The sequence below is a fragment of the Strix aluco genome, chromosome W (assembly GCF_031877795.1).
Source record: "Strix aluco isolate bStrAlu1 chromosome W, bStrAlu1.hap1, whole genome shotgun sequence".
NCBI classification, from domain to species: domain Eukaryota; kingdom Metazoa; phylum Chordata; class Aves; order Strigiformes; family Strigidae; genus Strix; species Strix aluco.
In genome coordinates this window covers 48,318,058-48,344,744 of record NC_133970.1, presented here as the reverse complement: position 1 = coordinate 48,344,744, position 26,687 = coordinate 48,318,058, and the positions used below count along the sequence as shown (strand labels likewise).

Sequence of the window (26,687 nt, the reverse complement as noted above, 5' to 3'; positions counted from 1 at the left end):
ATCAACCAACTGATGCCCATCACTGAGATATCAGTCCCCAAGCAATGGCAGCCCCTGCCAACCTTCACTCTCTCCCTGTTTTATTGCTGAGCACAGTGTCATATGGTGTGGAATATCCCTTTGGTCAGTTGGGCTCCGCTGTCCCAGCTGTGTCCCCTCCCAACTTCTTGTGCACCCCCAGCCCCTCGCTGGTGGGGTGGGGTGGGGTGAGGGGCAGAAAACCCCTTGACTCTGTGTAAGCACTGCTCAGCAATAATGAAAATATTCCTGTGTTATCAACACTGTTTCCAGCACAAATCCAAACCATAGCCCCATACTAGCTACTAGGAAGAATATTAACTCTATCCCAGCCAAAACCAGTACAAAACCTCAAGGTGGTATCAAAACATACAGGAGATGTACAGAAAGTTTGGAAACATCCATATTGTCAACTGTACAAAATGATACGTATATTTGATTAAAAAAAATAAAACAATACAATTCCTATTCTTCAGGCACAGAGAAGTCAATCAAAAGCAATCCAGATCAAGATTAGAACTCCTTTGTTGGCCAGAAACCAGAGTACTGATGGATGACTACACTTTCTGAAAACACAAAGAGTTAAGCCTGTTTCTATAGAATTACACCTTCCTGGTGACAAAAATAATTAAAGATGCATTTTCCCCTCCCACAGCCATGGTATGGAAATATTATACCTCTAGGAGAGGCAGACATTTAAACTAAATTATAATATAAATGAGTAAACAGAAGTAATGTCAACATAAGTCCATTTCAGAGATAATATATTGACTCATCTTGCAATGCCTAGATTTTCCAATGACATCAGAGGTAAAATTAGCACAAAAATGCCAAGCTGTTTTTAATATGTTGGTTCTTATTTCACTTTTCTGCATGGCTTCTGAAAAATGCATTGCTTTTAGAAATTTTCAGCATCGTATCATCTACCAATTCTTCCATTTAACTGTAAAATACTAACCTTGTTTTTCTGTATGAGATGAAAGTCTTTCCCATAAATCAGAAGTGCATGTTCAAAGCTTCTGCATTCTTCTTCTGTCCATGCTGTCATCTCTTCTAGACAATTGCAAAAGTAGCATGATAAACTTATTTTCACTCACTAACCTTTTACAGAGAATAAAATATTTGTGTTGCTAATGCATGAATATCCAAATGCACTCTAAAAAACTCAATAGTTCAGTTATTTAGACCCATGTTCTTTCCTGTACTGTACAGATATCCTACCTGAAATCTAATATTCTTGTTTATAAAGACTCATAAAAGAGTCTGATTTCTGAAATCTTTTATCCTGGAGGGCAAAGGACATTCAAAAGACTTGATTTATTATTTCTTATGTTTGTCATCAAAAAAACAAGATTTGATAACATCACTGAGATATCAGTGAGATTATTTTTCTGAATATTTCTTCTTGCATCAGATACAAAGAACAGTGGCTGTTGGAAAAAAAGAGTGAAGGAACAACCTCTCGTTTTTAAGATAAAAGTGAATTTTAGTTTTACAAATAAAACCAAAAATCACTAAAAAAGAATAAAAGTTTTAAAATAAAGTAGCTCAAATTATTTGAGTAAGTCAGTTTTGTCTCAAGTATTGTTGCTTCCCTATCTTGATTATGGTTTTGTGTCCATATATAATAAAGGAGGGATCTTACATTCATAATGGTGATCTGTTCAGCAGTCATTTAAAGCCAATGGGTGAAGAAAAGAGAACAAAAAACAACCAACAAACACATTTCAAAACATTTCTGGAAGCAGACACTGGAACCAAGACCTTTCTGCTCCCAGATGGTGAGAATCATTCCACTACAAGGCCATTTTCTTTCTTTCTCACCCCATTAATTTTGCACTCCTTACTACAGAGTTCTCAAGCTTCAAAGAGAAAATCCCCATGTAAAGTCTCACTGTTAAATTATCTTGGGAGATGTGGATTTTTAACTCTCATCTTGAGAACAGCAGTTAACTTCAGTGGGTAGAGTAGATCATAGCACAATGGTTATTCTAAGAGACAGGCACTAACAGTATTATCATCCTTTACCATTTTTAATGAGGATATAAATCCCATCTGACTTGGGGAGGTGGAGGGGGGAGTACTAGTCCTTAGGACAGAATTTGGGGCTCTGACCCACATATGGGCAGAGGTATTTTTCAATCCCAAAAGAAGAATCGAAATCCTAGAGAGGTGTAGGGTTTAGGATACAGCCCTGCAACTGATACTTCCTTGCTTAGCTCTATGCAATCTCTTCTTGTACGAGAGCTTTCTGAATCGCTGCTCTGATATTCCTTATTGTTCCCTTCATCTTTACCTTAGATACTTAGCTTTAACAGCACCTAACTTGCAAACACTCAAATTCCCTCTGGAACCAGTTCTGAATAGGGAATATCTGCCAGAATACCAATTTATACCAGGGCTCATAGTCCATTTCTGCTTTATGCAATATATATGTTAAAATACAGGACAAAGAACCACCTTTGCTAAACAATAAACTCTGATTTTTATTTAAGGGAGTAATAAAGTTAGGGACAAACAAGATGGAAGCTCATTTTCCACTGTAAACTTGCAAATCTCTCCACATTCTACTAAAGACCTATAGAACTATATGGTAGAACCAGTCTAGGGTTGACATAGCACAATGTTAGCACAGTGATGAAGAGTGGGGCTCACTTAAATAGCCAGCTATGTTCTCCTGATTATGGTATAAATGTTATCAGATTATAATTGATCATGATCTCAAAAAGGTATTGTAATGTGAGCAAGAACTGCCTTATGGGATCAAAATCATGACTTCCCCCATCCTTCTCCTCAGTCTGTGCTGTTCTTAAAACAGCAATGGAGGAAAGAAGGGAAGAAAAGGTGTAAAAGCTGATCCTGCAACCTTCATACAAGTTTTAAACTTCTCTAGCAGAAATTTCTATCTGGCCAACAGTCAGATTATACCTAATCTGTGCTAAAGACATCATGGAAAGAAATGTGCTTGTCAATCTGAATCTTACTCAAGGTTTTTCTACATATTTCTTAAACAGTAGGTACTCTCTTACCCTGAGATGTCTTTCCACTTGAGCAGTATCTCTCAATTGCTTCTTTAACATTATGGCTGCTTTTGAGAAGTTCATATAGCGCCTATAAAATAGAAAAAGTCTTTAGAAAGAGTCAAAGTTTGCAAATATCCAATCTAAACTTCTGAAACTAGCCTTTCAGTGAGCATATCTAATGTAAAAAAGAGGATTTATCTTTATACAGGATGAAAATTTTAAAATAACAAGCAAAAGTTGAGGCAAGGTTTAATTAAGCAAATGTAAAACATTATATGCAATTATTAGAAAAGCTGGATTTGTCAACAGCATGGCAATCAGAAACATCACAGATCACAACACTTCCAACATTCAAATACTCATAATTATAAGCACGTGCTTAAAATTACAAATAAGATCCTGACCCCAATAACATCTAATGAAAAAAAAAAAAAAGAAATTGAATATTGCTGCCTTTATAATACAAGGCAGAAAAAGAGAACACATATTAATTACAAAGCAATGTGTCACAAATGGAACAGGATATAAACCATACCTGTTCATTGTCCCGTGTATGTAGTCCTTCAGGAATTCTGCCGATCATGTTTTCATTTCCTGTTCTTAAGGAGGTTTCAAAAAGGTATTCTTTAACTTTACTTTCTGAGATCACATCAGGTTTCCAAAGTAAATGGTCTTCATTTTCATAGGCTGTTAAAACAGAAATCCATTAATATCAGGTGTGACATTTTTAAGGCTATAACATAAAAAGCTATTTCACAAAGACAAAGAACGGGAATACAGAAGTAATCAAATCAAACACCATCATGCCACTTTTAAATTGCAGCTCACTTTTTCCCCAAAAGCCTCAGTTAAGAGACAGACTCTGCAGTGTGGTATGGTGAAGAGATTCGTTCCATGAGGATGAGATAAGGGATTGAACTCTTGAGACAGAGCCTTTACAGTGGAGCGGCTTGTTGACAGCTAGATGATTCAAGTCAAATTATGCATATGTAATTCATCATCTTCATATAAACAAACTAGCAAAACCACTCAGTTTTATTCAGCTGTTTTCAACAAATAAGCTATAGCTTACAGTAAAAGAGTGCAGGATATTACTTTAATATTTCAAATATTACATGAAAAAAAAAAAGAGGCGGCAGCTAACTGGTCGTTTTCAACTAAAATTTGCCAAAACTTACTTAACAGAATGGAAATCTAGGTCTCAATGTGGTAATTTCTTTTTCTGTTCACTAACAACCAAATGCTGTTAACACCTTGTACGTTCCACATTTTACAAGCAATCAGGATCTATAGTCCTCCTTCACCGTATACTGAAATCATGTATGCACCTCTTAAGTAGTTTCTTTAAAAGGCAAGATATTGGAAATATTCAGGAGTTGGCCTGAACCTTTGTCTGCGCACACATTTAAATTCCAGATTAAACTATAAAACCTTTACTCTGATCAATAGATGTGATTAACATTACACATAATGCTTCATGTATTTCCTTGGCAATACAAAATCAGAGTTATTAAATTCAAACACACACAAGCATAATGTCAGTTACAGTAGAAGAGATGAAGATGATTCTCAAATCTCTCATAAAACTGCAGGAAAGAATATTAAGCTAAGGTAAGGAATAAAATTACATCTCCCTTGAAAGTTCTGTTATGGCTTAAGAACATGGAGAGCTTTCAAACAGACATGTTACAAGCGTAAGATTTATAGAAGAGCAGAACTGCCTTCTAGCACAATTCTGGTAGCTGGGACTATATAGCAGAAATATAAGCCCCTGTTTGCCATCACAAGCTCTTCAGGGAGTACAGAAGAGGCTTTCACAGAATCCTCCACCCATACAGCCAGGTCCAACCTCTCTGAGCACTGCTGATGCTTACCTCCATTATCAACCAAGACAACCCAGCACTTCTTGCTGGAGTCCATGCCTGATATTCTCAAGAGGAGCCTCTCAGGCTCTCCCATCTGGGAACTACCTCTTTGCTCTTGGCCATGCCAGTGGACAGTACTCTCACTGGTTCTCTCCAGCACCAGCTCATTTCAGAGAAAGTTGTCAGATTAACATCTTCCTGATCATCCTCTGGTTATTGGCTCTTCTCTAGTTCTCAGCCAAGGAGAAGTCAAGATGTGTAAATAGTAAAAGGACTATCCAGATAAATCTGGTTCTTACTCCTCCATTTCTTACAACCAGTAAGCATCATGCTTGAATCTTAGAAAACAGGAAACTTCTCTAGGTCTCTTAAGCAACACAAGAGATCTTCACTTGCTAATGCTTCCAGTTCCACCCATACTAAACATTTTTTTTCTCTATTGCAAAGGATCATTCTTCAAAAAGCAGTTGGTAATGGTGAAAAGACTTTATATACTTCACTAGAATGATATTCCCATGAAATGTTACAGTTTGAACACAAGCAAATTACAGAAGAAAAAACAGAATGCCCTTCAGTTATTAACATATCCCCCAAACTGTTCCTTAATTTCACAGCTGTTCCACCCATGAGCAAATTTCTTTCAATATTTGCTTTTTTTGAATTCTACAGCTATAGGTGCTATACTTTTCTCATAGTGAAGGTTACTAAAGATACCGAATAAAACTCTATTAAATAAGTTATTTTTTTTACTCTAGTACAATTGCAGGTTTTAACCTAAGTTTACACAGAAATAACATCATACTTAAAACATCATATTTTTTAAAAGACAAGGTGTATCAGGACCTACATCTTCTACTCATGCTATGGAAATTTAAAATAGTTTATTGCTTTGTTTTTCATATCCATTTTGTAACCCACACTGTTGGGCTTGCCAAAAAAACAAGCAAAGAAAAATACTGTTTTGAAGATCTTCAATGTAAACTAAGTTACATACTCATATCCCAGTTACAATGCTCTGATGAAAATATTTCCTTCTTGACCCACAGTTTGTTGCCTCCTAATATTACTAGATACTTCAGAATTAACACTGTAATCCACTCTCCTGGAGATTTTTAGATTTTGAGAATCTCCTCTCAAAAATGTAGAATCACACTTCTGAGAGGTAATTATGTAGTTGTGTTATTTCAGTTGACTAGGGTTTTTATGTTTGGGGTTTTTTTAAGGTCTTTGAGACTTTAACTAAGCCACTGAATTTATCTTATAAATTCAAATAACTTTTTTCCATCAACTGCTATGTATAAACATAAGATAAAAAGTAAAACAGTCAGAAGAACTTACCCTTTTCATTATCCCTGTATCTGCCAAGGTAAGGTGGAATTTCAGCCTGATATTGTGAACCAACCATTATTTCCTGAAGATGTAACAAAAATCACAAAAGAAAGGTATTAGCTTAATATTTTGTGCATGGATGCATTACAAATTCCATTAACATGGCATTTGGCAGAGAATTCCAGAATTAAGGTACTATTTTAGATATGTACTATAAATCTTAATGCATTTTTCTTAATAGTAAAGTTTTTCTTTTTTTTTTTTTAAAGATATAGTTATTACCTTTCTCAAATCTTCAGATGAATTACCATTGTCTGCCTCTACGTCTTCACCATCTGATTCCTTATCTCCATCACACGTAGTGTTTGCTTCAGACACAAAGTTTGGTTTTAGCTAGGAAGAATTTTCAGTTCAAACACAGAACTACAAGATATCCTTTACTTCTGAAAGGAGCCCCTGCTTTTATTCTGGGAGACACTCATCACGAGTCTGTTGATCTACATTTCTATCAAACTAGCATGAAGTCAGAAAGCACTAGTACTTGTATATTGCAGAACTGAAACATTTATCATCACTGCAACTGAGACAATCTACTGTATTTCTAACATATGAGATCCTTTTTCTTTATCAATTTTCTTCAATAAAGGCTTATACCTTATAGAAAAGGTATGAGAAAAACAGAAAACTTCCAGGGCTATGTGATTAACCTGGGGCTAAGTCAAACAAAGTAAAGTTGAAGGCAAATCTTTATTACCTACTAAAGCCTTTTATCAGAAGTTTTAGTGGGCATTCAAAACATGGCTGCCTCAGCATGGAGTGAAGATATAGTAGATATACACAAAATAGAATAAGCAAAGACAGCAAAAGACTGCTTATTCCTCTAATATTTTTTTTCCTTAGGAAGAAATACAGCAGAGCACTCCAAGTAATTCAAATACAGTACTCCACACAATAAGTCATATTTTAGAATCTGGAATGCTGTGGTACAGGGTTCTGAAGTAATTATATTTTTTATTTTATCCCCAGCAGAATGGAATCTACAGTTCTGATAAGATTAAAGCTATTTTGTATTCTCAATTTTCAGTGATAACACGCTCATAAATAGGGTTGCAATTTTAGCTTCATCACAACTAAATAGAATCATCAACATCAGAGACAATGTCCAAGACTGTATAGACTGAGGCTCCTCTTCTGTAGTCATTACTACAGTCACCAGTCTATCTCTTTTTGCTGTTAGAAGTAGCAGGCAAGAAGCTAACATGAATGTATGAAACAACAATATGCCTGGATAATAATATGCAATTATTTTTTCCAATGAATCCAAATTTAATAAAATAGCCTATGTGTTAGACATGTTTATCTTAAAATTGAATGTTATCTTAGAGAAATGAACAAGAATCGGAAAAAAAAGATGAAACTGTCAACAGCACAGAAAACTGACATTTCCCCTCCTGAAATGGTGGATATTCGATTTTAAAATGCCCAACCAAAAGTTCTAATAGAGAAAGAGTAACATTCTGATAGAAAACCATGATAGCTGAAAGCAAAGATGACTGTTTCTTAATCCTGAGTAAGATGAGGGGCTAATAATTTTTTCCATAAAGCTGCCACACTTTCAGTGTCATATTCATTAACAGTTCACAAGCAATGTTTAAGTGCCAGCAAGGTTGGGGTTTGCTTAACTAAAAAAGGGCATTATAATTGTTAAGGTTTTTGTATCTCTCTCTCAATACAAATGTCTTACATTACACAATCAACAGCATGCAAAGGGCTACAATTGCTGATGACTGAGACAGCACATCCCCTTTATCATCCCCCTTCTCTAGAGGGATGAAATCCCCCAGAAACAGCTCAAGATACTTGCCAAATTAAAACTGTGATAAAAATCCTCCACATTGCCTATTGCAGTTCATTTGTTCACTGGTGTACTAGAGTTGGAGCAATGAGGAATATCTTGTCCAGGTTGGATAACTGAACTGCTGGTTCTCAGATCTTTCCCATAATAGCTCCATGGGTAGTAAAATTTTGGTGGTCATGGGTTCATAGGTCCCATCCCATATAAAACCACTTTGGCTCATGAAGTCCTATGGAAAACTGCTGAACGTGTGAAGGGAAATAATCACAAAGAAACCATGTCCCAGTTTACATCCACAGGCTGAATGGAGGAGTCACTGGCTTAAAATCAACAAAAATTTTAGTAGAGAAACACTAATTTAAAAGAATGGGTTACATATTCATGTCATTCACTAACATATTGAAAATCATGAAGAGTATTCCTCAACACATTAACTGTTAATTATGAAAAGTTACTGTATTTGTAGAAAAATTAATTGTACTTGTGCTTTGAGGACAGTACTAAATATAGGTCTTTTAGGTGATCAATAACACCAACCAAAGACAACATTCATGTACAACATCCTGCAAAGCACTATTTCTCAATTCCTGGTAAAGTCAGCACTACTCTGCAATTTTGATATTTTAAACTAGGAAGCTATATATAATGCTAAGACTTTTTGAGTACTGTTATAAAATTAAGTTTCCTACATCTTAATGGCCGAGGAAAGAAGTCAGTAGTCTCATGTGAAGTAACTGATGGTGTCAAGTCATCAGCAGAGGACTGTGTTTCTTCATCATCACCTGACAAGAGGTCTTTAGCTATTTCCTCCTGTATCATTAAAATAAAAAAATAAAACCTCAGACTATTAAGTATAGACTGGTGAGCATTTAGATTCAGCAAATTATAAGTCCCATTAATTAAAATGAATTATTTTACCATAAGTAAATTTAGCAGACCATTCTCTCTTAATTAAAAAGCTATTTCACTTCTCCTAAATATCAGAAAAAATATAACCATTCATTTCAGAGTTGAACACAGGGGTTCATTTCCCCCTTGTCTTCTATTAAAATAAATGCACAAGTAGTAACCTCTGCAAGCATCAAATCTCAGATGTTCCTCCAACTGCTTCCAACGAAAAATGCCAGTGGAAATCTTTAGAATTCTGTCATTCTTTGCATCACAGATATACTAAAGCTTTAACAAGCTGTTACTCCTTAAACTCTGGGGAAAAAAAAATAAAACAGCCAGGCACTTTTGTAGATTTTTGCTGAGAAGAGTTACAGATAATAGACAACCCATTATCTTCCCAAATCACACAAAAAAATTGATGTTTCTGTAAGTTAAAAAAAGAAAAAAGGAAGAAAGAAAAAGCACACTTCTTCCACTAGCAGACATGTATAGAGATTAGGGAGGGAAAGAACTGTATTAGACAACAAGCTGACTACATTTCTGTAGCCTCAACACAATTGTGACTCCTAATGAGAATCAGATGTGCAGAGCCATCATTATACCCTACTTTCTGTAGAGTTTATCATTTCATCATACTTACAGAAAGTAAAAAAAAAAAGACACATACTTACTACCTACAGATTTTATAATAGAAACTACTAGCTGCATATGCCTTACAGCCAAAAATCAGATTAAAGTCTCAGAATTCAAAGTTGGCCTGCGAATCACAAAAACTGAAGTTTCATGTTTTTATATTCAACAGTGCAACACACAGAGTTATTGCACATAAAACAATCTCTCTCTCACTCCCCAAAGTTGAGTCATTTCCAAATTATATGCATTTGAAAGGAACATTCCAAAGCATTCAGGAGAGCATTTTCAAGTTATCCACAAAGGCTTGATACATGACATGTATGTTGGAAGCCAAAATTATTATTTCTGGACATTGCATACATTAAAATAAAATGCAGATCTTTTCAGAAAAATCCCACTTCTATTAAAAAAAAAAGGAAATCTATTTAAAGTTCTCTGGATGTGTTTTAGAAGAACTGTTAATTTATTCATTTCTCATTTGTTGTAATATAGTGCCACTAAAGTTGCTACGCATATATGTGATGATTATTATTAGATTCAGATCCTCAATATCCTTGAAAAAGAATTAATTCAGAGTAGAATCACAGAATCATAGAATCATTTAGGTTGGAAAAGACCTTTAAGATCGAGTCCAACTGTAAACCTAACACTGCCAAGTCCACCACTAATACAGTAACTATTAATTGTATATTGAAATTAACAAAGATATGTATTTTGTATCATCAAGAGATAGTAAAATATAATTTAAGGTCACCTGGATTTCTGCTTTCAAACCATAATACATGGGAAAATAGTTCTGACTTACTTTATCTAGAGTCATATCTGGAAGTTCATCTGCAAGTTCACTTGGAGAGCTATCTGCACTGGAACTGGCCATAACTGGAATTGCAGGTTCATAGCCATAGAACGCCAGTAAGTCTTCCAATGGCATGTTTCCTTCCTAATACAAGAACATTTAGAAAAATTTCAACATATTGCCAAATACTTGTAAACATTTCAGACATATTTTGAAAAAACAAAGTAAAAACCAAAAAAATTTAATTGAAAGCAGGAATCTTGATTAAAGATCTAAAATATTTTCAGGCACAGACTGAAATAATTCATAACCATGTCTCTTGGCATATAATGAAGTCCCATCAAGCTATTGAACAAAGCCGTTTACTAGATGAAACTAAAGAGTAATTATTAAAAATTTGTTCCTTATCTGATTCATACTGTAGAACATGATTTGCCAATTTCTTCAAGACAGAAAATATACTAGAAACACTAACAATCCCCCTACAAGAAAGAAATGCAGAAAAACTTGAAGACTTTAGTCCTATATAGTTACAGCTGCAAGTGTGCAAAACACCATAAAAGTAAACCAATATAGCAACTTTTAATCCCTCCTTTCCATCTTCCACACAATATATTTTATGACTGTTAAGAAAGTGTCATGGTTTAACCCTGGCCAGCAGCTAAGCACCACTAAGCCACTTGCTCACTCCCCACCAGTGGGATGGAGGGGAGAATCAAAAGGGCAAAAGTGAGAACAGCTTAATAATTAAAAAGAAATAATTTTTTAAAAAAAGAAAAAGAGGAAAAAACCCCCCAAAAAACAAAACAGAGAGGAAAATAAAACCCAAGACAAGCGATGCAAATGAAAACAATTGCTCACCACCAACTGTGTAGACGTAGTGGGATGGCTCCTATGACTGAAACATTGGAATGGAAGGACAGGCGGGGAGACGAGGAGTGGGGGTTGCCCTCTATGTCAATGACCAGCTGGAGTGCACAGAGCTCTGCCTGGGGAATGGCTGAGGAGACAACTGAGAGCTATGGGTCAGGATTAAAGGGAGGGCAGGGACAGGAGACGTTATAGTGGGGGTCTGCTACAGGCCACCTGACCAGGAAGACTGAGCAGATGAAGCCCTCTATAAATAGATAGGAGCAGCCACACATTCACAAGCCCTGGTCCTCATGGGGGACTTCAACCATCCCGATATCTGTTGGAGGGACAACACAGCAGGGCATAAGCAATCCAGGAGGTTCCTGGTGTGCGTTGATGATAACTTCCTTCTCCAAATGATAGAGGAGCCAATGAGGAGACATGCTATGCTGTACCTTGTTCTCACCAACAAGGAGGGGCTGGTTGGGAGTATGAAGCTCAAGGGCAGCCTTGGCTGCAGTGACCATGAAATGGTGGAGTTCAAGATCCTTAAGGTGGCAAGGAGGGCTCACAGCAAATTAGCTACTCTGAACTTCAGGAGAGCAGACTTTAGCCTCTTCAGGAATCTGCTTGGCAGAGTAGCATGGGATAAGGCCCTAGAGGGAAGAGGGGCACAAGAAAGCAGGTTGATATTCAAGGATCACCTCCTCCACACTCAGGGGTGATGCATCCCGACAAAGAGGAAGTCAGGTAAGAACGTCAGAAGGCCTGCATGGATGAACAAGGAGCTCCTGGACAAGCTCAAACATAAAAAAGAAGCCTACAGAGGGTGGAAGCAAGGACAGATAGACTGGAAGGGATACAGAAAAACTGTCTAGGTAGCCAGGGATCAGGTTAGGGAGGCCCAAGCCCTGATAGAATTAAATCTGTCCAGGGATGTCAAAGGCAGCAAGAAAAGCTTCTATAGGTACATCAGTGATAAAAGGAAGACTAGGGAAAACACAGACCCTCTCTAGAAGGAAACCTGATTACCTGGGATATGGAAAAGGCTGAGGTATTCAATGACTTCTTTGCCTCAGTCTTCACTGGCAAGGGCTCCAGCCACACCACCCAAGATGCAGAAGGCAAAGGCAGGGACTGGGAGAATGAAGAACCACCCACTATAGGAAAAGATCAGGTTCGAGACCATCTAAGGAACCTGAAGGGGCACAAGTCCATGGGACCTGATGAGATGCATCTGTGGGTCCTGAGGGAACTGGCAGATGAAGTGGCTAAGCCACTATCCATCATATTTGAGAAGTCGTGGCAGTCCAGTGAAGTTCCTGCTGACTGGGAAAGGGGAAACATAACTCCCATTTTTAAAAAGGGAAAAAAAAAGAAGATCCAAGGAACTACAAGCCAGTCAGTCTCACCTCTGTGCCTGGCAAGATCATGGAGAGGATCCTCCTGGAAGCTATGCTAGGGCACATGGAAAATAAGGAAGTGATTGGTGACAGTCAACATGGCTTCACTAAGGGCAAATCGTACCTGAAAAACTTGGTGGCCTTCTACAATGTGGTTACAGTGTTGGTGGATAAGGGAAGAGCAACTGACATCATCTACCTGGACTTGTGCAAAGCATTTCACACTGTCCCACACGACATCCTTGTCTCTAAACTGGAGAGACATGGATTTGACGGACGGACCACTCGGTGGATAAGGAAGTGGCTGGATGGTCACACCCAAAGAGTTGAGGTCAACGGCTCCACATCCAAGTGCAGAGCAGTGATGAGTGATGTTCCTCAGGGTTGGTGTTGGGACCGGCGCTGTTTAACATCTTTGTTGGTGACATGGACAGTGGGATCGAGGCACCCTCAGCAAGTTTGCCACCGACACCAAGCTGTGTGGTGTGGTCAACACACTGGAGGGAAGGGATGGGCCATCCAGAGGGACCTGGACAGGCTGGAGAGGTGGGACCGTGCAAACCTCATGGAGTTCAACAAGGCCAAGGGCAAGGTCCTGCACATGGGTCGGGGCAATCCCAAGCACAGATACAGGCTGAGCAAGGAGTGGATTGGGAGCAGCCCCAAGGAGAAGGGCTTGGGGGTATTGGTGGATGGAAAACTGCCTGTGATCCAGCAATGTGCGCTCACAGCCCAGAAACCCAACCGTGTCCTGGGCTGCATCAAGAGAAGTGTGGGCAGCAGGTCGAGGGAGGGGATTCTCCCCCTCTGCTCCACTCTCGTGAGACCCCACCTGAAGTGCTGTGTCCAGCTCTGGGGGCACCAACATAAGAAGTACATGGACCTGCTAGAGAGGGTCCAGAGGAGGCCATGAAGATGATCAGGGGGCTGGAGCAGCTCCCCTGTGAGGACAGGCTGAGAGACTCGGGGCTGTTCAGCCTGGAGAAGAGAAGGCTCCAGGGACACTTTATAGTGGCCTTCCAGTACTCAAAGGGGGCCTACAGGAAAGATGGGGAGGGACTCTATCAGGGGGTGTAGTGATAGGAGAGGATTTAGATTAGATATAAGGAAGAAATTCTTTACTATGAGGGTGGTGAGACACTGGAACAGGTTGCCCAGAGAAGTTATAGATACCCCCTCCCTTGCAGTGTTCAAGGCCAGGTTGGATAGGGTTTTATGCAACCTGATCTAGTGGAAGGTGTCCCTGCCCATAGCAGGGGGGTTGGAACTAGATGATCTTTAAGGTTCCTTCCAACTCAACCCATTCTACAATTCTAGGATAACCAACTGATGCACAGCCAGTCCCTAAGCAGCAAACCCCCTGCCTACCTCCCCCCCAGCTTTATATGCTGAGCATGATGTCATATGGTATGGAATATCCCTTTGGTCAGTTGGGCTCAGCCGTCCCAGCTTTTTGTGCTCCTCCAACCTACTCCAGGGCAGGGCAGGGCAGGGCAGGGCAGTGTGAGGAGCAGAAAAGGCCTTGATGCTGTGGAAGCACTGCTCAGCAGTAACTAAAACATCCCTGTGTTATCAACAGTACTTTCAGCACAAATGCAAAACATAGCCCCATAGTAGCTACTATAAACAAATTTAATTCTACCCCCAGCCAGAACCAGTACATTGTCCACCCCTTATTCCATACCATTTACATCATGTTCACAATACATCCTCATTAACCACCCCTTCCCCTTGTAAAATGTCCATAAATATCTGTAAAATGTTCATTTGGTATATGACTTTGGGCTCAATCTGTTATGGTGGTCACTCAGGACAGGAGAAATGGTGTGTTCTGTGCAGTTACTGGGCACCAAAACCAGCTCAAGTTGAGTCATCACTGCATTTGCTCTGCCTCTTATGACATTCATCCTTCATTGGGTCAGGTGGTCCCTGCTGTAGTACTTCCTATAACATCCAAATCAAATTTAAAGGTTACAACAATTTGAAGGTGTATCCATTACATTCTCCACCCCTGGTCCCTTTGGACTAGGCCATAAGGTTTAATGTTGCAATGAATTCCTCCTCTTGCCTCTAGCCTGGCTAGCAGCAAGAGGTTCCTGCTATAATATCTTTGATATATGGCAGCCACAGCAGTGCTGACATACAGCATCGTGTAACACTACCATCATACAGCTCAAATCATGGATTATTTTCACCCAGGATTAAATCAGTCTGAGGTACACATCGGACTTCCCCGTCCTTCCTCATTCCCCACCAAGTGCACCCAGGTCTTTGAGCAAAAACAATCCCACAAATAGGTTTGCCCTTTCCTGAGGAAGGAATAACCCAGATTGCTTTTCCCAACCAGTTCCTTATATGTACTATGGGGACCTTATCTCCTTCCACAGTGCGCAGGGGTTTTGATTGGGCAGGGCCAGGTCGACTGGCAGATCCTCTAGTGTTAACTAGCCAGGTGGCTTCTGCTAAATGTGTATCCCAATGCTTGAATGTCCCAGCACCCCTTGCTCTCAGTGTAGCTTTGAACAGTCCATTGTATCACTCAATTTTCCCAGGGGCTGGTGCGTGATAGGGGATGTGATACACCCAGTCAATGCCATCCTCCCTGGCCCAGGTGTTTATGAGGTTCTTTCGTAAATGAGTCCCATTGTCTGATTCAATTCTTCCAGGGGTGCTACGTTGCCATAAAACTTGCTTTTCAAGGCCCAAGATAGTATTCTGGGCAGTGGCATGGGTCACAGGGTACGTTTCCAACCATCCAGTAGTCACTTCCACCATTGTAAGCATGTGGTGCTTGCCATGGCAGGTTTGTGGTAGTGTGATATAATCCATCTGCCAGGCTCCCATACTGATATTTCAGCCATCATCCTCTATACCAAAAAGGCTTCAGCCTCTTGGCTTGTTTGATTACGGCGCACATTTTACATTCATGGATAACCTGTGCAATGGCATCAATGGTCAAGTCCACCCCTCAATCACAAGCCCATTTGTATGTTCCCTCCCTTCCTAGATGTCCTGATGTGTCATGGGCCCATGGAGCTATAAATAGCTCACCCTTATGTTCCCAGTCCAGATCCACCTGAGCCACTTCAGTTCTAGCAGCCTGATCCACCTGCTCATTGTTTCGATGTTCTTCAGTGGCCTGACTCTTGGGTACGTGAGCATCTACGTGACATACTTTCACAACCAGGTTCTCTACCCAAGCATTAATATCTTGCCATAATTTAGCAGCCCAGACGGGTTTGCCTCTGCGCTGCCAGTTGCTCTGCTTCCATTGCTGTAGCCACCCCCACAGGGCATTTGCCACCAGCCAGGAGTCAGTATAGAGATAAAGTACTGGCCATTTCTGTCGATCAGCAATATCTAAAGCCAGCTGGATGCCCTTCACTTCTGCAAATTGGCTCAATTCACCTTCTCCTTCAGTAGCTTCTGGGACTTGTTGTGTAGGACTCCACACAGCAGCTGTCTGCCTTTGATGTTTTCCCACAATATGACAGGATCCATCTGTAAACAGGGCATATTGCTTTTCATTTTCCAGTAGTTTATTATACAGTGGGGCCTCTTCAGCATGAGTCAACTCCTTTGGTGACACTCCAGTTTCAGCCCTCCGACCAGTACATGATCGCTTCCAGGATTCCTAGGTGTGTGATATTTCCCATTCAAGGCCACTGTGTTATCAGTGCAACCCACTTACTCCACGTGGCATCAGTTGCATGGTGTGTAGAGGGGACCCTCCCTTTGAACATCCAGCCCAGCACAGGTAATCAAGGTGCCAAAAGCAGCTGTACTTCAGTACCAACTACTTCTGAAGCAGTTCAAACTCCTTCAGATGCTGCTAATATATTTTTTTTCAGTTGGAGTGTAACAGGCTTCAGATTCTCTATATCCCCAGCTCCAAAACCCCAGGGGTCAACCTTGAGTCTCTTCAGGCACTTTCTGCCAGAGTCTCCAGGTAAAACTATGGTCCTTGGCTGAGATGTAAAGCACAGTTTTCAAATCTTGTCCTGTCTGGACCGACCCAACTGCTACTGCATGAACTATCTCCTATTTAACTTGTTCAAAGGTTTGCTGCTGCTCAGGGCCCCATTCAAAATCGTTCTTCCAGGTCACTCGATAGAGAGGGTTTACAATCAGACTACAACCAGGAATATGCATTCTCCAAAAACCAATGACATCTAAGAGAGCTTGCATTTCTTTTTTGTTAGTTGGTGGAGACATAGCTGTTATTTTATTGATGGCATCGATTGTGATATAAAAATGTCCATCTTGCCATTTTATTCCTGAAAACTGGATTTCCTGTGCAGATCCTTTGACCTTACTTTGTTTTATGGCAAAACCACTTTTCAAAAGAATTGGATTATTCTTCTCCCTTTCTCAAACACTTTCTCTGCTGTATTACCCCATACAATGATGTCATCAATGTACTGTAAGTGTTCTGGGGCTTCCCCCTGTTCCAGTGCAGCATGGATCAGTCCATGGCAAATGGTGGGGCTGTGTTTCCACCCCTGGGGCAGTCGATTCCAGGTGTATTGGACACCCCTCCAGGTGAAAACAAACTGTGACCTGCACTCTGCTGCCAGAGGGATGGAGAAAAACGCATTAGCAATATCAGCTGTTGCACACCATTTTGCAACCTTTGACTCCAGTTCATATTGGAGTTCTAGCATGTCTGGTACAGCAGCACTCAGTAGTGGTGTGACTTCATTCAGGCCTCGATAGTCCACTGTTAGCCTCCACTCTGTTAGATTTTTGCACTGGCCAGATGTGACTATTAAAGGGTGAATGAGTCTTATTGATCACTCCTTGACTCTCCAGTCACCAGACCAGCTTATGCATGGGAACCAGGGAGTCTCAATTGGTGCGATATTGTCACTAGTGCACTGAATAATACTGAGCAGCGTTTGGTAGGTACAGGCCAGGCCCCAGCACAGTGCACTAAGTTGTGCCTCTTTGGAATAGCCAGGGCATCTTTTTTCTTTTTTCTCCTTCAAATATTCTATCACTTCATCAGGATTCTGCACTTGTTCAGGAGTGAAGTTCCAGACCATTGGAGATGAGAAGTTCTCTAGCTACCTGCCCATATTCTCCTACATGCCTTGCCACCCATGACCACACTGCTGCGGGGCCTGGGTCATATTCCTAAATTGCTTGTTAACCTTAGAAAAGGCCAAAACAATATTCCCAAGAAGTACCAATAGAAGTATTTTGACTACCCAAGGATGTTCAGAATACTGAAGAGTTATTGTAACGAGGGAGAAAAACATCATGGAAGAAGGTGGTGAAGGTGCCATTCTGTATTTCCTCCACAAAAACCTCTCAGAGGAGGAAGTATAATTGTTAATTGTCTCCATGTGATGGTACCCGAAGTACAGTAATGGCTTCAGTACAGAGCCCAAATACCAGATTAAGCTCAAGGTCAGTGTTTTAATAACAAATCTCCCAGGCAAAACATCCCTAAGCACTACAGGGCACAGCAAACTGCAAAAGCCAAAACCAGTCTTTAACATGTACAGCAAAACAAAAGAGCATGGCACAAATCAGATAAACTAATATTGAGAACAGATAAATCAATATCATGACCAGAAACTGTTAACAGATCCCTTCTAATATGCTCTGGTCAAATCTGTTATCTCAAACGCTTTGTGCCCCATGTTGGGCACCAAAAAGGACTGACCAGTAACTGAACATCACATGGCCACTTGTGGCCCCCCCCCGATGGGATGGAGGGGGGGAGAATTAGTAGGGTAGAAGTGAAAAAGAAACTTGTGGGTTGAGATAAAAACAGTTTAATAATTAAAAAGAAATAATAGTTTTTAAAATTTTTAAGGAAAAGAGAAAAAGAAAAAAGAAAAAAAGAGAGGAAGTAAAACCCAAGAAAGACAAGCAATGCAAATGAAAACAATTGCTCACCACCAATCAACCAATATACAGCCAGTCCCCAAGCAGTGGGGCACTGTGAGGAACAGAAAAGGCCTTGATGCTGTGGAAACACTGCTCAGCAGTAACTAAAACATCAGTGTGTTATCAACCCTATTTTCAGCACAAATCCAAAACACAGCCCCATACTAGCTACTAGGAAGAAATTGAACTCTATCCCAGCCAAAACCAGTACAGAAGGTAGTAGGAGAAAGACAGCTAATGATACAGAAGCAAAAAAGAAGAGAAAGGCTTGGTTTATAACTTGTTTTTTCCAACAGTTTTTGATCAAATTATTTTACTAAATATCATCATACTTGCATCCTAACACAATTAATAAAACAACAAACCATGGAGATTTTTTGTTAGTTACTTGATTCAAGTCATCAAAAAATTAGAAATATTTTCCAATATTTATACCTTTAAAAATTTCTTGTTGAACTCACATACTGATTAAATTACTTGCTTTCTTTAGTCAGCTATGGTCTTAGTCCTGCAAAGACTTTTCACAATGGGTTAAACATAAACTCATGTCCAAGTCTTTCCAGGATCAGGACATAGAGTAATAAAGTGTTTAAGATGAGTCGCTCTCAGTTCTTTTTCTTTCTATTATAGAAACATTAAGATCATTTTGTGGAGTAACAACTCCATTTTAACCACCAGACTTGGCAAGCTGTTTCAGCATTATAATTGCAAGTTCATAATCAGTAAAAATGCAATTGTAAAGGTAGCAGGACAAAAAAAAAAAAAAAAAATCAGGAGTATAAACACTGTCAACTCTACATTTAGAATATTCATTTTTACATGGACTACAAAAACACAGCCTCACATTTAATGATAAAAATTAAACTTTTCTGGAACTCTGTTGACCAAAATCTCTAGTTATGCTGAGTGGTGTAAGTGGGTCACTGAATGGTAATGCAAGCAGCATCAGTTTGTGGATGTTCAGCATTCAGCAGGCATTTAAGATGGGTGATGCACTGCCACAGATGAATAAGAGGTGTAAATAGGAAAAATGTGTAATTAAAGAATGTAAAAAGGAATAGGAAAAGCCAAGGAGCAAGCTGGTCATTTTGTACACCCACCAAATGTCAAACAGATCAAACTGAGACATAGAACTACAATTTATGTAGCAAATGAATGTGATCCATCAGGTCTAAAACAGGACTGTGTTTCCAGATTGGAAAAACAAAATCTGACCAACAGAATGAAACACAGATAGCTGTCACTTAATAGCATGCAAAAATGTACAATTTCAACTTATTTCCAACTTATAAAACTTAGAAGTGATAAATGATAGTAGATGATAGGACTCTGAAACCTACTTTAGTAATTTCTCTTCCAAAGTGAAAGGATTATTAAATCAAAAAGAAGAATCTGAACTTAACAAAACACTAATATCTTTGAGAAGCTAAGTTCAGCCTTTTTGTGAGGATGCACTGCTATATCCTAACCAAACCTAATTTTCTTTTCTTTTTCTAAACAAACTGCAAAGGCATTTTCCAGGAAACTGCATTATAGAATACAAACTAAGGAACAGGTTGAGTGTTCTTTTCACTAAAAAAGGTATAACATATATGGACATTTAGGAGAGAGCAAGTCACTCTTACCTTTTCTAAATCTTCAATTTCAGAGCTGAAATTTTTGTTTTCTTCCATCATTTCCTCCTCTTCTTCAAGAGTTCGCTCATCATCATAATCATGTACCAGCATTTCAGCAGAAGGGTCAAAGTCATGATCCTCAGACGATAGAGAGCCAACTATCAAAAAACCCTAAATTGAGTAATTTTTTTTTTCTATACCAACATATGAAATTACATCACAGAAAAAAAATAAGGTTGCATGAATTTTTACATACAGGGTCAGAATTCTCAATGGAATAACTGGAACAAATTCTTAGCTACCTGACAAATTCAGCTATTTTATCTATTTTATTTTCTCTCTTGCAGTATAGAGTACTTGGGAGAAGTATCTAAACTACTGAAACAAAGTTTCAGAAAGTACAATCCCAAATTAATATTTTACTGAATAAAAGATTGTTCAAAACAGCCTTGAAATCATCATTAAGGTATAAAGTCCACGTCACAAGATTTCAGATGCTGCAAGACACTGATTTATAGACTCTGATTCAATTTATATTATTTATATGATAACTAGCATAGTTTTTCACTGGTAAACAGCTAACTTAAGTTGCGAATCAGCTTCCTACCAACAGCAAAATAAGCAGCGAGACTTGCTTCAGATTAGTTTAGCCTCACAGATGAGATCTTTTAATAAAACTAATTTAATTCTTAGCACTTGATCTAAAAAGGAAGAACAAACATAGCAGTTTCAAGAAATACAGAGGAAAATATACTAGAAATAACAAAACGCTTCTAATGGATCACATTAATTAACAAGACATTGTGACAGCTCTATGGTCCAACAGACACTTTTTCATTACTCAAGAGGATACTCATAAGCCATCAAAAAAGTACTGTTATTATTTTAAGTGCATTTTGTCAATTGTTAGAAACATTAAAGCTTGTTGAATCTAATGATAAAGATGCAAATATTCTGCACCACAAAGTCAGTGTTCTACAATGAAAATTACTGAAATACAGGGTTGTTTTGTTCTTTGATGTTCATTTTCTTCAGGCTTTCAGGATGGAGAAAAGAAACAGATTAGGATATTTCTCTTTCACTTCTGGTTTCCCCTTCTAGTTCTTACATACTAGTGCTCTGTTACAATTCTTGGCTTACAAGCAGCAAAGAAGTTGTTTATTAAGTATTATTTCCACATAAGAACTTCTTTAGAAGTTTTGAAGGAAATAGCTAAAAATTTTCAATGCTTTAATGTTTTTCTTCAAAAAAATAAAGCAGTATCTCTTTGCACTGCTTCTAGCCTTCAAGGAGACAGTTATATATACTAACACTTCTGAGTCTTAAAGCATCTAATTAATTTTTCAGCAATTATGCTAAGTGTTCATTCCTTATATGCAGGTAATTAAAGTACACTTTGTCCATTTAGCTCACTTAAGACAATACTGTAAAAGTTCATAACACCATACCATAGGGAAACATTCAGGCCAAAAATGCTTTTTATTCACATGCTATTCATATTATGGTCTCATAGAATTCTCAGTATAGCTGATAATACTACTCCAATTATGACATTACGTATTGAATTTTTCTACTCTTGTCCATCACATCCTGATCCTATGGCTTCTAAAGAACTGTTAACTGCCTTAATATATATTTATATATACGTATGCTCAAGATTACTACTTCTAGTCGCTGTTCTAATTCATTTTACGTTTGAGTAACTCAAGTGGAAGTTCTATTCCACTCACAGACTTTAGATAAAAAAGTCCCACTTCATTAGTAGCTCTAAACACTAATTTAAAAATATTTAAAACCACATTCAAATACAGGCTCAATAAATTTAATAAGAGTAGTTAAAAGATTAAAGACAGCCAATGCTGAAAGCAGTTACACAGAAGCAAATGCATTCCCCAAATACTTCTTCATGAATAGCCCTGCTGATATTAAATATACTTGCTTATGTAAAGTATTCCAAAGAACCTTAACAGCAGTTAAAGCCTTAACAATTACATATCATTATGATTTTAAAAGTTTTCTGATATTATCAAGAACTCAAAAATGTATACAAGCCTGCAGTTATCAGCAACAAGAAAAGCAGTGTCCCTCCAGGCTACATGGCTTTACTGAGACATTGACTTAAAAGTGCTACAAAACTTTGTTTTCATTTTAGGTTCCAAGCAGCCAATTACTAACTGCAATCAGAGTTAAGGGAAGAACTCCACAGCGCACATCTCCTCTTAAAAACCAGGCAGGCGGTTAGTTACATGAATGTGAAGCGTTAGGAAAGCTATGAGGCAACAGGGGGTAACTTTGGGAAGGAGCAGGAAGGAGAGAGCGGCGTGCGGGCAGCAGGCTAGGTGCCGGGGCAGGAGGTGGGTGAGGACGAACCTGGGCTCGAACTCCCAAAGGAAGCCTGCAGGGAGAGGAGAGAGTGAGGTGAGACGTGGGCTCCCTCAAGCCCAGCAACAGATAGGGGGTCTCCATTTCACACGCCCTCCCCTCCACCCCCCAAGAGCTGCTCCCTTCTCCCGCCACCCAGTGCTTCCCGCCAGCCTCGCCCTCGGTCCTGCTCGCCCCTCCATCCCATTCACCCTCTCCCATCTCTCCTTCCCACCCACCGCTCTCCTTTCCTCCTCCCCTGGCAGAAGCCCCCTAGGAGCCGCGCCTGGCCCAGCTCAACGCTCCCACTCCCTCGGCTCTGGCGGGACATGACAGGGGCAGGCAGAGGAAGCCGCCTCTTCCCCGCTCCCAGCCCAGGGCTCGCTCCTCCTCCCTCCCGCCGGGTGTTTCTTCATCGCCCGCGCTGCAACGGCGACGCCGCCGGCCCGTCCCGCGCCCCCAGGGCCCAGCGCAGCGGCCGCCCCCCCGGCCGCAGCTTGTCGGCCACCCACGGGCTGCGAACCCAGCACCCGCCGTGCGGCCTAGTTGCAGAGCCTCCCACTGCCCCGGCGCTGCCGGCCGCCTCGCCGACCACCCCGCGACGCTGAGCCGCCCCGGAAGCGCCTTACAGAGATGGCGAGGCGGGCGCGGGGGGCCTACCGACGACGGGGCCCCGCAAAGAGCTAACAGAACCCTGACACCCCAGCCCGTTTTCCCCGCTCACCTCCGCCATATTGAGACGATCAGGCTAAGCAACAGCGCTGTGCCGAGTGCCCGGATGGGACCGCTAAACCAATGGCAGCTGCCGAGCTCCAACCGGAGCCGGCCAGGGAAGGAGGGAAGGAGGGAGGGAGGGAAGGAGGGAGGGAGGGAGGGAAGGAGGGAGGGAGGGAGGGAGGGAGGGAGCGAGCGAAAGAGCCGGCGGGACCGGGCTGGGGCGGAGGAGGCAGTATCGGGACCCCGCCTCCAGCAGCACCGCGGTCTTCCGCCCTGGCTGGCGAGAGTGCTCTGCCCACCCCGATCCTGCCCCGCCCGGAGAGGACACTCGGCGCCCGCCGCGGAGCCCAGGCCTGAGGGGCGTGGCCCCGCTGCCCGCCCGGGGAAGTCTCGGCCAGCAGAGGCTGCCCGTCCCGGGACGAGGCAAGTGGGAGTCACTGGAGCTCTCACTATGCTGCCTCAGGGGCTCTGAGACCGGCTGGTGCCCAGGTAACTCGGACACCCCCTGGTTTCGGCGTCACGCCCGTCTGGATCAGCTTGTCTGTGACTGCTGCGACTTGTAGTCCTGTTCTGGGGCCGGGAATACTGTGCGGAAACGTTACCCCACAGCAGAGTGGTACCTGGTTGCATGACCTGCTCTTCACTCCCTATTGAGCCCCTTCCTAGGTGCTGGTATGGAGGAGGGCTAGCAGTTATGCTAACACCTTACATCCTGAGTGTCTGAAGCAGGAAACAAAACGTCAAAGCCTTCAAACTGCTGTTGTTGATTGCCTGCTGTGGGTTAAACAGAAAATGTGAAATTTACTTTGCAGTGGATATCTGTACCGGGTGTGGCTGAGCCAGAATTGGTTTTCCCCTGTAGCAGCCCTCATGGTGCTGTGGTTTATGTTGGGAGCTGGCAGGGTGTTGATAGCACCCTGGTGGTGTGGCTACTGCTGAGTGGTGCTTACACAGCACCAAGGCTCTTTCTGACATTTCCCCCCCACAGTGGGACGGGGTGGGCAAGATCTTGGGAGGGGACACAACCAGGACAGCTGACCCCAACTGACCAAAGGGATATTCCAGACCATCTGACGGCTGCTCAGTATAAAGCTGGGAGAAAGGAGGAAGGGGGGGGGGGTCACCCTTGGTCCTCCGAGGCAACCCCTCCGCGTATGGGAGCCCTGCTTCCTGAGAAGGCCCGACATCGCCTGTTCATGGGAAGTAGAGAATAAATCTGTTTGCTTTTTTTGCTTCCGCGCGCGGACCTTTGCTTCGCTTTGCTTATATTAAAACTGCTGTTGTTTTACCCACAAGGGTTGGTTGTTTTGTTTTCCTATCTTATTTTCTTTCCCCTCTTTGCCCTGTTGAGAAAAAAAAGGGGAAGGGGGGGAAGTGATAGAGCGACTTGGTGGGTACCTGGCATTTAGCCAAGGTCAAACCACCACAGTTTTTTGGCGCCCAACGTGGGGTGGGACAACGGCAGTTTTATATTAATTGTGCTATAGCTATAGCAGTTAGTAAGAGACAAGCTCTTGTGCTGGTCACGGGTTTGTTGATTGCGCTGCTTATCTTTATTTTGCTAAGCTCGGGAACATGCTGGAAGAAATTGGGAACATCATGAGTGGTTTTATTCTGCAGGCTCCCGAAGTACTTATTAATCCTTACGTTAGCTCTTTGATACTGTTCATTAATGCTATTCGCCTATTGTGGGCTGTGTGGAGCTCGGTAGGTTTTTGGTGTAAGAGAAGGCAAATTTTGGGTGAGACAATACCAAAATGTGCCCTGAGGCGGCCTGTCCCTGGGTGGCAGGGGGAGTGGAAGGATTTGGGCAGATTCCCAGGACGGTTATCACCTCCTGTAGCCTGGGATCTTACCCCTGAACAGGCAAGCAACCCCGCAAAATTGACACAACACCTGATAGAAGGGTGCCTTGTCTATCCCAGTGAACATCAGCAACTCCCAGCGCTGTACTGGGGCCTGGCCTGTGCTTATCGAGCTGCAGTTCAGTGCTCTCAAAGGACTGTGGTGGAGATGGGAACTCAAACAAAAACAACAACAGCAGAGATTGCCCCAGTAGTAAAAAAGAAACAGTGGACAAGGAGAACAACAGGGCCATACCCTCGATTAATAAGGGATGAGAAAGAGGAGAAAGAAGCGGGTCCTTCAGCAAAGGGGTCAGAAGAGGGAATAACAGAACTCAAACAGGAGGCAGAAACTACCCGGTCCCTGACATCATCAGAACTGCGAGATCTGCGGAAAGACTATCGCCGCCAGCCGGGTGAGCGGATTGCTGCCTGGCTGCTTCGATGCTGGGATAATGGGGCTGATGCTCAGCAGCTGGAAGGTAAGGAAGCCCAACAGCTGGGTTCCCTTGCTAGAGATCGAGGAATTGAAAGGGGAATTGGAAAAGAGACAGCAATTTGCAGTCTGTGGAGACGGCTCCTTTCAAGTGTTAAAGCAAGATATCCTTTCAAGGAAGATCTTACGGACAACTCCCCAGGGAAGTGGGCTACTGCGGATGAAGGTGTCCAGTACCTGAGAGAACTAGCAGTGCTGGAAGTCATCTATAGTGATCCAGATAGTGATGAAGCCCCTAAAAATCCAGAGGATGTCCTGTGCACACGGGCCATGTGGAGGAAGGTGATTAAAGGTGCACCATCCTTGTATTCTGCGGGCTTGGCTGCGATGTACTATCCAGAAATGGATGTGGGAGAAGGACTAAGATGTACACCAACTGTGGAGGCAGTCTCTTCCTGGCTTCAGAACTTTGAAGAGAGTCTTGGTACCTCCTCATCTCTACGGGCGAGCTCCCTGGATGTCAGGAGCACCCCAAGAAATCAGTTCTCTTCCACCCCAGTCAGAGGGAAAGGGAACCCCAGGCGTGTGACCAAAGTGCTAAGGCTTGGACAACAGGCCCAAGCCTGAGTTGACCTATAGATGAATCCTGTACATTTTATAACTGATAACCATTGTGCTAGTGGGTATTGTACTAAGTTATAACAACCCACTTATGCTGGTGTAAAAAGTGCTAAAGCATTGAAATACTGCAGCCTGAACAACAGGCCCCAAGCTGAAGCTGCTAACTTAGCATGGAGTCATTAGTAAAATATGTAAACTCGCTAGTGAAAGACAAAATATAATCAGTAGAGGGGAGAGAATGTATCCGACTTTCCTTTCGCAGCCTTGTTCAAGGCTGAGAACCCAAGTATTTGGCCTTGTTAGAAACTCCCTTGGTTCCCCCCCGAGCCCTGGCCAGGCTTTGGGTGGAATCCAACAGGAGAATGAAACCAGAAACTTTCCGCTCAAAACAAAGGTGCCAGCTATTCTGGCTTGCTGATTTTTGGGTATATAAGGCTGGACCCGCTCACAGCGACTTTGGAAGCCTCACCTACGGGTGGACGCACCGCGTAGGATTTCCCACTTGCCGGGACAGGCTCTGCAAATCCTC

At 41.5% G+C, this 26,687-nt stretch overlaps 1 protein-coding gene across 5 annotated transcripts in view; it reads right to left on the bottom strand.

The window, feature by feature from the left end:
- The window catches only part of LOC141917671 (mesoderm induction early response protein 3-like), a 28,842-nt gene extending 5,472 nt beyond the window's left edge, over window positions 1-23,370 (bottom strand). For 2 of the 5 annotated variants that reach the window (XM_074811053.1, XM_074811057.1), the window contains exons 1-10: window positions 23,265-23,370; window positions 22,550-22,574; window positions 20,189-20,337; window positions 10,420-10,554; window positions 8,780-8,900; window positions 6,518-6,603; window positions 6,245-6,317; window positions 3,577-3,728; window positions 3,048-3,129; window positions 977-1,071 (exon numbers count right to left, since the gene is read on the bottom strand). In XM_074811053.1, coding sequence (XP_074667154.1) covers window positions 977-1,071; window positions 3,048-3,129; window positions 3,577-3,728; window positions 6,245-6,317; window positions 6,518-6,603; window positions 8,780-8,900; window positions 10,420-10,554; window positions 20,189-20,337; window positions 22,550-22,574; window positions 23,265-23,273 — 927 coding nt within the window. In that variant the 5' untranslated portion in view covers window positions 23,274-23,370. Of the gene's footprint in view, window positions 1-976; window positions 1,072-3,047; window positions 3,130-3,576; window positions 3,729-6,244; window positions 6,318-6,517; window positions 6,604-8,779; window positions 8,901-10,419; window positions 10,555-20,188; window positions 20,338-22,549; window positions 22,575-22,779; window positions 22,804-23,063; window positions 23,123-23,264 lie in introns of those variants that run through there. The other 3 variants (XM_074811054.1, XM_074811055.1, XM_074811056.1) reach the window with 3 other exon arrangements.
- Between the last annotated feature and the right edge of the window lie 3,317 nt (window positions 23,371-26,687).